This window comes from Vipera berus (assembly GCF_964194415.1).
Source record: "Vipera berus genome assembly, chromosome: Z".
Lineage (NCBI taxonomy): Eukaryota > Metazoa > Chordata > Lepidosauria > Squamata > Viperidae > Vipera > Vipera berus.
In genome coordinates, this window is record NC_138205.1 from 15072855 (window position 1) to 15087295 (window position 14441).

The 14441-nt window shown below is 43.7% G+C and overlaps 1 protein-coding gene across 4 annotated transcripts; it reads right to left on the bottom strand.

The window, feature by feature from the left end:
• Positions 1-1553: 1553 nt before the first annotated feature.
• LOC308677731 (uncharacterized protein) lies at positions 1554-13411 on the bottom strand. Of its 4 annotated transcripts, none has more exons than XM_081344381.1 (3): positions 13397-13411; positions 12654-12803; positions 1554-6350 (listed from the first exon to the last, which is right to left on the bottom strand). In XM_081344381.1, exon 3 carries the CDS (start codon positions 6287-6289, stop codon positions 4829-4831), a length of 1461 nt encoding a protein of 486 aa, XP_081200507.1. In that variant the 5' UTR covers positions 6290-6350; positions 12654-12803; positions 13397-13411; the 3' UTR covers positions 1554-4828. The 4 variants fall into 4 exon arrangements, 3 of the variants coding, with proteins under 3 accessions (XP_081200507.1, XP_081200508.1, XP_081200509.1); XM_081344382.1 differs by lacking the exon at positions 13397-13411 and adding an exon at positions 12892-12962; XM_081344383.1 differs by lacking the exons at positions 12654-12803; positions 13397-13411 and adding an exon at positions 7859-9005.
• Between the last annotated feature and the right edge of the window lie 1030 nt (positions 13412-14441).

Here is a 14441-nt window from a genome sequence, read left to right on the forward strand (position 1 = left end):
AGATGACATAGATGAGAGAGAGACAGAGATTAAGTCTCCTTTCAAGCTTACATTATACTTTGTGAGCATTTTCCATCTCCAAATCACAAGAAACATGGAGGCACAGCTGACTGGAATAATTTCTACCCTGGGTGAAGAGCATGGAGAAGCAGAAGCTGTTTACAGCCATACTAGTAGTTAGAATCTTTGAGAGAGAGAAAAGGGAAATTGGTGACAAGATAACCACCTTGGAGATTTAGTGGCAGATTCCTTCCTTTCAAAGCCTTTTCTACTTCCTTGGATGAATTCAAATGACCAGCTAGATAGATAGATGTTAGACAGACAGACAGATAGACAGATAGATATGGATGGATAATTGATAGATGATAGACTGATATGGATGGATGCATGCATCGAGGGATGATAAATAGACAGATACATACTGTAGATATGGATGGAGAGAGGGAATTTAGAAATAGTGGTGTCCCCTTATCCTCCTTCAAATTGCTGTATGCAAGCATATTTTTTGTCTCAGAATTTTTTTATATATGCACAACTATAAGCATATTCATTCTTAAATCCAGGAAATGTGGTAGATCTGCCCTGCAGAGTGTCAAAATAAATAACTCAGAATGCCCATTGTTATGTTTCGGGTTCGGACGAGCAGGAAAGACGCCAGGCAGATGAGTACAGAAGAATAGTTGCTTTATTCATAACTATAACTGTACTGAGGATTAAGGGTAACCATGCAATCTTTATATAGTCTCCCATAGTCTAAACAACCAATCAGATTGAACCCATCATTCCCGCCAAGTTGACTGCAGTCAGGACTGGAAAGTCCTATCTGTGCTGCTGGAGAACTGTTAGCTTTCCAGCTTACACGTGGTAAGGTATTCCCCAAAAGCTCAATACATAACACCCATCTGATGGCAAACAATGTTCAAAACTAGGATTTTCCAACATCGCTGCTCTCCAGATGTGTCACCCTCAACTCCCATAACACCCCAGTCAATGGGGCCATTAGTAAGAATTCTGGGAACTGAAGTCCATAGAACTGGAAGGTAACTGTTATGTATCTAGTTGCAGGCATCTGCATAGCAACAGCCACTAGGGGGCGTTGGCCTGGACGGTTTTGGCGGGAAACCTAGTTTCGGCGGGAAACCTAGGGCCAACCCCATTGGCTGGCCGCCCCCCTGGCCGAGTATATAAGGAGGCCAGGTAGCCCTTGTTCCTGAGTACGCACCCCCCACAATAAAGAGCTGAACACGTACTCCGGCTGGCGTCTCTTCCTTGCGTCGGACCCACTACATTACAGTAACAAAGTCTAAATTAGTGTTTCTCAATTTGGCAACTTGAAGATGGGTGAACTTCAACTCTCAGAATTCCCCAGCTGGCTTCCCCAAGTCACATCTTCAAGCTGCCCAAGTTGAGAGACACTGGATCTATCATTCTTGGTAGGCCCCAGGTGTCTCTTACAGGCCTCTCTGTGCTGAGGGGAGAGAATTAAAATGAAGCCAAGCTGATCATAATAGCTGGTTTCAACTTCATCAAGAACCATGCTGCAAACATTTAAATTGAACTTAAGACTTTTTATTGGGTAGATTTGAATGAAGCTCCACACATTCTTATAAAAATACACTTCTGAAATAAATGAATAAAAAAATATTGAACTAACAATTACAGAAAATACAGGGGAATCCTAAAGAATTTAGAATTCTAAAGAAGCTGAATGGAAGAGAAAAGTTAAGTCGGAAACGGGCACATAAGTTCTTATTTAGCTCCTCTTCATTTCAGTGAGTTTTACACAAGAGAAATTCAGATTGACTAAGGCCTAGACCTAATATATAAAACTGAATGGAAATCAATGAAACAAACAAACAAACAAAAACAACTGTCAGGCATTGTATTAGTGGGGCAATATAAAAAAACTAAAAGTTCCATAAAACCTGGCTTGTTTATTAGTCTGCAAGGTTCTTCAGTCTTGATCCTCTCACTCCAGTCCAGCCCATGACAAACTATCTCTGTGCAAAGTTCCCCTTGTTTTTGAAAACAAATAGGAATGCCTTTCTACTATTTTCAGAAAACACATATTTGGCCTTCTAATTTTGTGTCTCACGGGGGCAAAGATAAATGAAGTCTGGAAAAGGAGCAGTCTTGCCAAACATCTTCATTAAGTCTATGAGCACTTGAGGTAGTGTTTCTCAATCTCAGTGAGTTTAAGAGGTGCAGACTTCAACTCCCAGAATTCCCCAGCCAACATGGCTGGCTGGGGAATTCTGGGAGTTGAAGTCTACACCTCTTAAACTTCCTAAGCTTAAGAAACACTGCTGTATAGTATATTAGCTCATGACTTGGCTAATGAGAAAAGAGATTCCCTTTGGATAGCAATTTCAGACACACTTAGGCAGAGTAAGCCTCATTCAGTTTGATGGGACTTATTCCCAAGAGATCAGCCATAGAACTGCGTTGCAATTTCTGCCATTGTTTATCTACAGTTATGACCATAACTGGACCTGGAATCTCCATCGTTAAGATGTTGCGGTTGTAAGTCGAGGCAGACCCAACTTTGCAATAACTTTTATGATGGTTGTTAAGTGACACAAGCAAACTTTAAGCAAATCTAACTTTCCCAATGGGTGCTTTTTGCTGGAAACAATCATGTGACCACAGGATGCTGCAACAGGTTATAAATGCAAGTCAGTTGCCAAGTGAATTGTGATCACGTGACTGTGGGGATGGTAAGATGGTCATAAGTGCAAGTAAGATCTAAATCACTTTTTCCAAGGCTGTCATAACTTTGAACCATTGCTGTCATAAATCAAGGACTAACTACCTGTATTTATTAATTGGCTCTTTGTTAAGTAGTTCCTCTGAAATTATTCAGCATCAAGAGTAAAATTATTCAGGATCAAATGTTATTACCCTAGGAAAAAATAAGTAAAAGTTATGTAATGAGATGAACTATTTTAACCTGCCAAGTTCTCGGAAATCCACTGGAACCAACAGAAGCAAATCTTTAATATGTAAGCAAGGACAGGGAAAGCATAATGCTATTTCCTACTTAATATATGTTCATATAATTCAAAATTTAAACTCTCGTATTTATACATTTTGTACATTGTGCCGATTAGATATTTCCATTTTGCCTTTATCTCAATCCAAAGATTTTTTTTAAAAAAAGGAAGAAATACCCTCTCCTATGGCTGTTTTAAACTTGGTACTTCTGAAGTGATGCAAAGGACAAAGCGCTGCAGAATAATTGGAAAGGTCTCTGAATGGAATAAAAGCATTTAAACCTACATACATATCTAACTGCCAACTATATCAGCTCTTTGGGGGTGCCCATATAAAGCGTTTCCTTTGTAGACATTCCCAGAGAGCTGATACAATGAAAAATCTGAGTTAATAAAATCTGAGTTAATAATAATTAAAAAAAAATCTAGTTAGGATATTCCTACATGTGTGCATCAAAGCCATTCACCCAGCACTTCTGAGCATGAATCAGCCAAGCAATTTGCAGCATCATAAAAAAAAAATTAGCAAGTAGAACTTTTGTTACTATACTTTCTTTCTGGCGATGCGGATTAAGACTTTCTTCTACACAAAATAGACTCAAAGCCTGATCAATGCTCATTATTCTTCAGGCACAACCCCTCACCACCATCACCTGGAAATTTGTCAACCATCCAGCCTCCCATGGGCCTTTTTATCCTCTAAAACAGGGGTGTCAAACTCAATTTCACTGAGGGCCGCATCAGCATTGCAGTTGCCCTCAGGGGGCCGGGTGGGTATGGCCTGGGTGGGCGTGGCCTACTGGGTGGGCGTGGGTAGAGTGCATATGGCCTACTGGGTGGGCGTGGCCAGCTCTACATCGTTCGCATCAAGGGTGCCTATGGGGGCCTGGGCAGGAGTGGGACAGATCTGAGGGTCTCTGGCAGAAGGAGGGTCTCTGGGCCAGGGCCAAGGCAGTGGGGGCCATTCTGTCACTGTTTCCAGGATGGCTTCGCAGGCCACATGAAAGCACTTCGTGGGCCGGATCCGGCCCCCGGGCCTTGTGTTTGACATGTCTGCTCTAAACGAAGAGGGAAAATGAAATTAAAAAGTTCTTGGTGAAACTGGGCTGGGCCAGTGTTTAGTTTCTCTCTGCTTTTGGGTCTGCCATACCTGTGGTTTATAAGAAAGCAGGGGAAATGAGATGCTGAGGACTTTCATAAGAGAAGTTGAGGGAGAGAACTTTCTCTTTCACTCCTCCATCTTCCACTCATCCCTCATATATGAACAAGGGACATCTTAACATAATGATCAGGGTATAGACTAGAGCAAGGGTAGGCAACCTCAGCTCTTTTATGACTCATGGACTTCAACTCCCAGAATTCCTGAGCCAGCGTGGCTCAGCTTGGAAAACTCTCCCTTTTCCCTCAGCACGGCTGGCTCAGGAATTCTGGGAGTTGAAGTCCACGAGTCATAAAAGAGCCAAGGGTGTCTATCCCTGGACTAGAAGATATAGGATACATCTATCCTGTAGGATAATGAGATATACCCAACAACGCCTATGTAAACCATAAAGATTTTCTGCTCCAGAAGTGGCCTAAGAGGTGAATCTACCTTTTAACTCACTATTTAGGAGTTATGTCTATGGAGATTCTCAATAATCTGAGTCCTGGTGGTCCAAAGGTGCTTTTTCAAATGTCAACTGGGCTTTCCTGGTTTTTCCTTGAAGACATTTTGCTTCTCATCTAAACTGAACTGAAAAAGTTTCTTGGATGGGAAGCGGAAGGTCTCCAAGGAAAGGCAAAGGAAGCCCTATTTAGGAGGAACTTTCTCCTAACTTACTGGAGGCTGGGGACACCTAAGAAGACTTCTTAAGGGGCTCTGGTACTTTGCCATTGGCATCCCCAGTCGCCTGTGAAGTGGATCCTGTCTCAGACTCTCCACTTAGCAGCTGCTCTGTTTCCCCCTTTCCTCCCTTCCCATTCATGTCTTCCATAGCTATCGAAGGCACCCTAGACTGGCGCTTCCCAAAGAAAGTCACAAGAGTCCCACGCCGGGCTTCCCCTTCCCCTACAGCCCCTGCCTGTTGCTCCATGTCCTTATCCAAGCCCGTATCATCCGGCAATCTTGCTTGTCCAGGCCATTCTGGGGCATTGAAGCTGGTTGAGCCAGAGTGACGACGACGCCTAAAATACAGGAAAGCTAGGAGGCCCACAATCAGCAGGATGGAGACAATAACGACCAAAATGATGACAGAATGTTTCCTCTCTGAAGAAATTTGATCAAAAGGGACAGATTCTGATGCATTGGTGATAGAGGTCACCAATGTGGTGAAAGGACCAGATGGATGCTGGCTGCTGGTCTCAGGAGTCTGAGTCAATTCTGTAACAGCTTGTCTTGGTGGTATTGGTCCTTTTCTGCCCTGTTTTGGTTCTGTACTCTTTGTAGCTTCTGTGTAGGCGATTGCACTGGATGATTGCTCAGAGAAGCTCCCTTGGGATCTGGTTCCAAAATCCTTTGCTGGAGAAGACGCCTTCTCACTATCGAAGTGTGGTGCGACAGTCATTTTGGAGGAAACTTCCTTCTGACCAAGAGATGTTGTGGATTCTCGTACCTCCGCTGCTTCACTGTGAGGTTTTTTTCCTTCAGTAGAGACCGTGACATCACTTGGCATAGGGGAGGAAGTGTCTTCTGGGGCAACAGCCTTCACGACAGTGGAAGAATGTAGTTCCTGTTTTGAGACTGGAGGTGCTTCACTATGAGGTTTTTTTCCTTCAGTAGAGACCGTGACGTCACTTGGCATAGGGGAGGAAGTGTCTTCTGGGGCAACAGCCTTCACGACAGTGGAAGAATGTAGTTCCTGTTTTGAGACTGGAGGTGCTTCACTATGAGGTTTTTTTCCTTCAGTAGAGACCGTGACGTCACTTGGCATAGGGGAGGAAGTGTCTTCTGGGGCAACAGCCTTCACGACAGTGGAAGAATGTAGTTCCTGTTTTGAGACTGGAGGTGTTGCTCTGAGGGATGATGCTGGTTGCACTGAAGTGTTCACACTTCCGCTAAGAATGCCATGCATGGTGGCATCAGGAGGTGATGCAACAGATGTCATGGAAATATTTGCAGTCACCTTAGGAGATACTGGAGGAAGTGAGGTGCTGATATTGCTGGCTGTTGTATTTACAATGGTGCTCATATTTTTGGGGTTAGTGACCTCGCTTATATTTTGTCCCTCTATAAGAATATCTGTGGGGAAAAGTAGAAAGACAACGAAAAGCATCTTGTGGGCAATTACTTGCTGGAACAAGGATCTTGATTTTTCCATGGCAGCAGAATTCCCAAGCCCAGGCCCTCTTGGTGTGGAATAAGTAATGGCTATAAAGAATCTGGGAACAAAAAAACGTGACAAGTTGTAAGAGAACATTGTATGCTTAAGACAGAGGGGCAAAACTATAGAATGACTTGAAAACTTCAATCTGAGAAGGAGAATGGCCTAAACTGGCAAAGGACTGTACCCAAGGATTTTTTATATGCCCAGAGAATGTGGAGATCCACATCCAAAGATATGGATTTCCACATACATTGTAGCCTGCACCACAATGCCTATGTTGATGCAGAGTACCATATGCCTCTTTCCTATTAATTTTTGGATAGAGATGAGGAATTGCAAGCACTACCTTACTCTTGCTCAGATTTTTGATGCCCCTCCACCCACCCATACTTCTGGTGGTCCAAAGGTATATTTCCCTAGTACCATGTCATGTGTGAATACTGAAGAAGAGACACCTTATCAATGATACACAACTTACAATCCACTCTCAGAAAATGCATTCCAAAATCTAGAGCTAAAAATAGGCTTGTGAGCAGGCGGTGAAAGAGTGGAACTGTAATCTTAAAGCAAAGGACAGGAGATCCTCTTTAGGTGCCTTTAAGACATGTTTCATCGCTGGAGATTGGCTGTGGATTATTAACAGGTCTGTGTGAATTGTGAGTTCTGCAGAAAAACTTCTGAATGTGGCAAGGGGTGCAGAACTCAGCTTTATGAAGCCAATATAATTAGTCTGTCAAGGAATAATTCTTCCTATCAGAGGGCGATGGACCGTGCTTCAGATGATGCATAATGTGTGTGGGTGAAGTAAAATAGAGCCCGATGCATATTCTATTAAAAACCTTTAATCACAAAAGAAAAATATATATAAACAAAAAAAGCTAACCGACTACATCCTCTCTCATCAGACAGTAAAAGAAAAGTGTAAAAAGACAAAGACTAGAAAACTTTCTTACACTTGCGCACACAGCAGAGCTAACTCATAACATAGCTAGACCACATGACATTCACTATGGTTACCAGATAGGTTATCAACACAGGTGCAGAACAGAAGGAAATGTACAATTAGAATTGAGCTTTTCGGACGAACTAAAAAAAACGTGCAGTGACATAGTCACCAGTGGTTACATCTGTAAAATGGAACAATACTTGGTGTTCAGTCACTTTTTACGTCACTCTCCATCTGGTAGCCAACATGCAACCACGTAGCTAAAAGTCCAGAGATGCCACATGCCCTTTTCCTAAAAGAACATTTTGACTTCCAACCACTAGGTGGCAATAGCAGATAGAGTTTACATTTGCCCGATGTAAAATGTGAAGAAATAGTGAAGTTAGGCAAGAAAGAATTCTCCGCCCAGGGATGACATCAGCTGGAAGCCAGGGCTAATACACATAGTAAACAGGAAAAAAATAAATTATTTCTGAAAGAATTAGGGTTTGTTTGTTTGTTTTTTTAAAAAAATCTTTGGTTCCTTTGCCTCAAGAGTGGGCCGAAGATGAGTATGGCCCAAGAAACCAAGAACGAGATGTGGAGTTACTTCCAAGTCATTTCTTTATTGTGCTCACCTATTAACAGAAAGGGACGCGGTGGCTCAGTGGGTTAGGACGCTGAGCTTGTCGATCAGAAGGTCGGCAGTTTGGCAGGTCGAATCCCAAGTGCCGCGTAACAGAGTGAGTGCCTGTTACTCGTCCCAGCTTCTGCCAACCTAGCAGTTAGAAAGCACGTAGAAATGCAAGTAGAAAAATAGGGACCACTACGGTGGGAAGGTAACAGCGTTCCGTGTGCCTTTGGCGTCTAGTCATGCCGGCCACGTGACCACGGAGACGTCCTCGGACAAGCGCTGGCTCTTCGGCTTTGAAACGGAGATGAGCACCGGCCCCTAGAGTAGGAAACGACTAGCACGCATGTGCGGGGGAACCTTTACCTTTACCTTATTAACAGAAATGTCCCAAATGTGCTTTTTTTTCTTTTCAAAAGGCAACTGGACTATGTTACTTCTTGAGGTAGAAATGTTATTTCCTTGAAAAAAACGATGTAAGAAGAGGTTTCTTTCTTCAAGGGAAAAACATTTCTTCCTCAAGGAGAAAGCATATTCCAGGTTTTTTCTTTCTTTTTTTTTTATTTAAAGCACCTTTGAGATAATCCATGACCTGGATGACTGAGAACCTCTGTAGATAATGACAAAAACCTTGCCAGACTACTACATATTGCTAGGGACGTCTACCTTCACCCTCTTTCTGCATACCAAAGACTCTGTCTTTGACAGGTTTTTTGACAGGTTTTTTTGGGACAGTTTCACTGTCTCTTTGCTCTCTCCCTCCTGCAACTCAAGACTATGTTCCACCCCAGTTCCTCCGTAATTTTCCAGTTGTTTTCCTTGAAGAAGAAAGTTTTTTTTAAAAAAACAAAGCAAAGTCATTTTATTATCTCCAACTCATTTACAGAAGATGAACGTGGTGACTACTTAAGTTCATTAATGAATGAACAAAGGGAACAGAATGACCCTCAAAACGTTGACTCTTCCATCCTTCACCGGTCAGTTAGAACTGAAGAAGCCTCTTGAATGAGAAGTGAAATGTTTTCAAAGAGAAAAAAACCCAAGAAAATCCAGTTGCCTTTTGGGGAGGCGGGGGGGGGGGAAGCACCTTTGGGACATCCATGACCTGGATGATTGAGAATCTCCATAAACAAAACTGTGTTTTGAAGTCTTTTTTTCCTGCAACTATAGGCAACTATTACACATCCCATGGACTGCAAAAATAACGAAGAAGTCCTAGCCCGAATCTCACCAAAAATATTACTTGAAGCCAGGATTGTCAAACAGAGGCTGTCATACTTTGGTCATGTCATGAGAGAGGATTCACTCAAAAAGTCAGTCATGCTGGGGGTGATCAGCAGAAAAAAGAGAAGGGGCCTCCTTAGTACTGGCTGGCCAGACACTATAAAGGATGACACCAGGATGATCATGGCTGATCTGAAGGAGACAGAGGGTGTGAGACAGAGGGGCATGGAGAGCGCTGATCCATAGAGTGGCCGAGGGTTGGACATGACTGAATGGCTGACAATGACACCAAAGTCTGAAAAAAACTAAGACCTATTTATTCAAGCCTTGACAAACAACACTTGGAAGCAATTTGTTGCTGCAAAATGGGTGTAGAGTTCTCCGTCTATTGTGTAATCATCCTCTCAGCCACATGGAGGGGCCTGGCTTTGTGACAAAGCCATGGAAGGGAAGTCTAGTAGAGAAGATGAAGTTGGCTGAATAGAAATGGCAAAGAATCTCTCATAAGCAGCGAAGCGACCGCCACCAACGTTCAGAAAGACTGGAAGTCCTATAGTGCTTCTTGGTGGTATGTAGCCTCCGTGAGACCAAACCCACCATAAAACATGTGAGTTTTGCAACATGCAAGGTCGTGCGCGTTGCTCACCCACTTGAACCATCATCTCCTTCAGCTTCCCAGTAGACTCTCATGTTGGAGACAAAGTTGAAGGAGAGATGTTAGCACCATGTGCTTGTCAGCCTGAAGGCGGACCTCTTTGCAACTCTCCTTGCTGTTTCCCAGGGCAGCAAATTTCCTACCAACGCCACACTCAACACAACTGAATGAGAATTGTTTGGAGACCTTTCTTCATGCATAAGGAGAGGAGAGGGCAGGGGTGAGGAGAGGAGAGGAGAGGAGAGGAGAGGAGAGGAGAGGAGAGGAGAGGAGAGGAGAGGAGAGGAGAGGGAGAGGTAGAAAAAGAGGGAGAGATTTATTTTTAAAAAGTACCATAGAAAGCTGGACAGAAAAATAAGTCCCAGACTATCCACAGGAAACCTTCAACTATAGTTAAAAACTAGGAGAGTGGAAACTTTCAAGTGCTCATACATTTAATGAAGATGTTTGGCAAGACTGCAAGGAAATAGAAACTAAAAAACAGCTTTCTAGTGTTGCAACTGCTTATCTTTCTCAAGACTCTCTTGGTTTACTCCTAGTATGTTGAAAAGACTTCTGTCTATTTCTCTTTGCTTAGGAAGTGATGGTTTTTAAAATCTTTTAAAGAAATATTAAATATTATATTTAAAATTTGATCGCCATCAAATGGGAGTTCCCCCCTTCTCCCTCCCCAGATTTCTGCCTGGATGGCTACTGATGCATTTTTTATTTTTTTGTCCTTAGGGCAGTCTCCCTCCCCCCTCCCCGCCCCGTGACCTTTATCAAGGTCATTAAAGCTCCATTATCGCACCTCTGCAGTACACACCATGCTAGGGTATTGAAACTGTTTTGCTAACAGTAGGTCATTAAAGTTAAAAGACCACGTGTATTTGCATAATGCAAGGCAAATCTGGAACAGAACAACATAACTGGAGCATTTAGAGAGTTTTGAAAATAAAATATTGTGTTCTAAAGATGAAAGGCCTTTGATAACTATTCTATACCCCTCTAAACCCTATATGACTTGCACCTGCCTCAGAGCCGGTGCTTCTTCTTATAAACCCGCTACCTTTTCTTCTTCATTTGGTAATTCCATCCCCAGAGACCAGGAGGGAAACAAGACCCTATAGCGGGGGTCTGCAAGCTTGGCAATTTTAAGACTTGTGGACGTCAGCTCCCAGAATTCCATGCTATGCGGGCTGAGGAATTCTGGGAGTTGAAGTCCACAAGTCTTAAAGTTGCCTGGTTTGGAGACCCCTGCCCTATAGGAATCCCCACATGCAGTTATGTTCTAAGCCAAATGAAGCAGCTGGCATCTTCCACCAGCAAGAGAAAACTGCCCCATTTTGGCCTGAAGTATTCATGGCTTGTCTTCATCTACACAACACCAGTGGTTTTAAATGTCAGGTTTGAGAATTAGCCTGACTTGCTCAGCAGAAAGGGCATCCTACAAACACCAGAAGCCAGGAAGGACGTTGTCACTTCTGCAACTTGGACTTGGTGACACGGTGACAGGCTAGGCCATCACATCATGGCAGGGTTCTTAATCAACAGGTAAGATGCTAGGTGGACCAACTGGAGCTGTCCCATCAATAAAAGCTGGCATCCAGAGTAATCTGGATTTGAAGGTTGAAAAGTAAAGAGGCTTGTGAGGAAATGCAGATAATCAGGGCAATGTTTCTCAGCCTCAGCAACTTGAAGATGTGTGAACTTCAAGTCCCAGAATCCCCCCAGCCAGCATGCTGGGAGTTGAAGTCCACACATCTTAAACTAGTGAAGGTTGGGAAACATTGCACTGAGAAACTAAAAATCAGAGAAGCGAGAGAATCGGTCTCAGTAAAGTAACTGAGCTCAGCTGCCAGAATTTTTAAGGAAAGCCGTTGAAAATTTCTATTTCAGTCCTATTGTTCACATTCAACAAGCAGAGCTATGTCCTTAGCTCTCTATTTGGGCAGAGAGAATCTAGTGGTGCTACTGAGGCATGGCTGGCCAGAAATGATTCAAGCAAAAATCTATCTGGAAGACTCAAGGTGAGGAAATCAGTACAAACACAATTGTGGGTTGACGCCTTCCTCGTGGCAGCTCTGCTCTTCGCTGCATGCAAACACAAACCCCATCACTTGCGGCATCTTATTTGCTGCACATCAGTGAGTTTTCATGTGAGGATTTGGGAACAGGATATATCCGCCAAAGATTCGAGAGGGGTACCGAATGAAGAACAGTGAGATCTGTAAGGTGGTCTGGATGACAATGCTTACCAGTCCAAAATATTTGTTTTGTGAAGTCAAATCTCATCTCCATTTCCACCTCCCCACTATACACCATCTGTTCTGGCCATGAAATTCACTTCTGCCTTGACTAAACTTCCCTTCTAATGCAAACTGAAGCTTGCTTCTGGAAGGCTAGGAGAGAAGATCAGAAGGGTGGACCCTACATGCCGGCTTCCCTTTCAAATTTTTCTCAGCCCACTAACATGTCCTCTTTCCAATATGATGTAGGGAAACTTTGTCCCCAAACCAGTGTTCTCCAGACTATGTCAATCTGGTCTAGATGATGGGACTCAGGGCCCGGTTAACTGGAGAAGGCCTTGATTGGAGAAGACCTGCACAGTAGCTTGATTGAGCCTTACATTCCACATCATCCACTCCGCTAGATCATAACCCTAATCCACCTTGCAGGCTTGTTGTGAATCCAAAATTGAGGCATAGATATCCAACTACATTTGCTGGTCAAGCATTTGGCTGAAAAACAACAATAAAACCTACACCTCTCTCTCTCTAGTAATACACTCACCTCCTTTGCCTTGACTCCCTGCAACAATTTCCTACTGATATTTCCCCCCACCCCCACCCCCACCGCCATAATTTTGTAGGGAGTGAATAAGTAAGATGCATCCCAACCCCCCCCCCCCCGGCTCCCTGCCCACCAACCCACCCTGCTATACCTTCTTCTAGGTTTCTTCGGACAAAGCCAGGATGGGTCTCAGGGTTTTCAAGGAAAGGATCGTGTCTGCTAACCATGAACTGGCTCCGTTTCCCCTGTTCTCGCTTGATTGGGCAGGAAGGAGCGAATGAAACCAGAGCAGGTGGTGCTGCTGGAAAATGTAGAAAAAGAAGAAGCTAACCGTTACATTCATAGAGGAAGTGGCTTTGAGTGGTGGCAATCATGTTAATTCCACCCACTTCTATAGCATCTGAGGCTGAAGACTTGGATAAGGTATTCAGGGTTGAAAAGTGGGTTCCGTCTCTCCCCCCCCCACACACACCCTTGTTTTGCCCTCTCTTGATATATCCCCAGAGTGGACAAAAGACGAAAGAGTACTTCTGAGCAGATACAAAGCACCTTTCCCCTAGGCAAAGGCTCCAGAAGCGGCTGTGCCTCACCTTTTCTGCCAAAAGCAAAAAAAAAAATTGGGCAACTGCATAAAAGTGACACCAAACCCAAGTCATTTGTTCATTTCGGCCAACTTCCTGTGTTTTTCAGAGTTGCAAAGGTGAGTCATACGCAAGTACACAGCAATGGGCACCCTCGTGTAAATAGGGGAGAGATTGAGCAGAGGGGCCAGAAATGGACAAATGAAATTGCAGGTGGAGCTGAACATTTGAGCAACAGCACCCAGGGACCAATCCCAGATTTTTCAGGTGAGATTTGCAAGGAGTTAGCAGAGGGAAGAGATTTTTGTCTTACCAAACCACAGTCTTGATTGGTCTCCACACAGCGGCTCTTTCTACGTCTGAAGCACATGAAAGAAGAAGAAGTAGTAGTAGTAATACATCTCAAAAGCTGTTATCATGGCTTGCATGTCTTCCTCTTATCAGGTCTGAAGGGTGGGTCCTCCTCCTCCTCCTGAGTTCCTCGGAATAAGGCTAGCAGCTTAAAGACTCTCCAGATGTTCTGGTAACCACAACAGAGAGAACTTTTTAGTGGTGCCCCTCCCCCAACACTCTGTGCCTACTGAGGCTGGCCAAAGAGATGGAACTATTCAAAACTATTCATCATTGCTCCATAGAGGCAATCAAAGGTCTTTTTCAATAATAATAAAAAAGCATATAATCTTTGCAGTTGTTATCATAAAAAGAGCCTTGGTGGAGCAGTGGGCTAATGCCTCCTTAAGTAACACCAGCTGCCTGCAATTAGTGCAGGTTCGCATCCCACCAGGCTCAAGGTTGACTCAGCCTTTCATCCTTCCGAGGTAGGTAAAATGAGGACCCAGATTGTTAGGGGCAATTAAGCTGACTGTGTAATAATGCCGCTTGGGGGTGTGTGTGAACGCCCTAATAAGCAGGCATATACATAGAATGAAGGCTACTGCTAAGCTTGTAAGCCGCCCTGAGTCTTCGGAGAAGGGCGGGATATAAATGGAATTAAAAAAAAATAAAAATAAAAAATATGAAATGTCGCTTCAGTGGTCTTGAAACTTGCTGAGGTTCCCCTCTTTGGCCAGGCCTCAATATTTGGGGTGGGAGTGGGGGTCACTACTAACAAGTTCTTTCTGTTGTGGTCATTAGGACATTATTTCCCCACTAATATGTAGTCTTCCCTTACTGACGTCTGGAGTGGACGTCCCAAAGATGCTTTTTCAGGAGGCAACTGGACTTTCTTGTTTTTCTTTGAAGACGTTTCGCTTCTCATCCAAGAAGCTGCTTCACCTCTGACTGGATGGTAGGGAATGGAAGAATTTATATTCCTTGCTGACAGCTGGTCATTTGCATTCTTTTAGAGAGACGTTGAG

What these genes read in the sequence shown, in the direction of transcription:
- LOC308677731 (XM_081344381.1), bottom strand. Translation starts at nt 6,289, where the DNA reads ATGGAAAAATCAAGATCCTTGTTCCAGCAAGTAATTGCCCACAAGATG.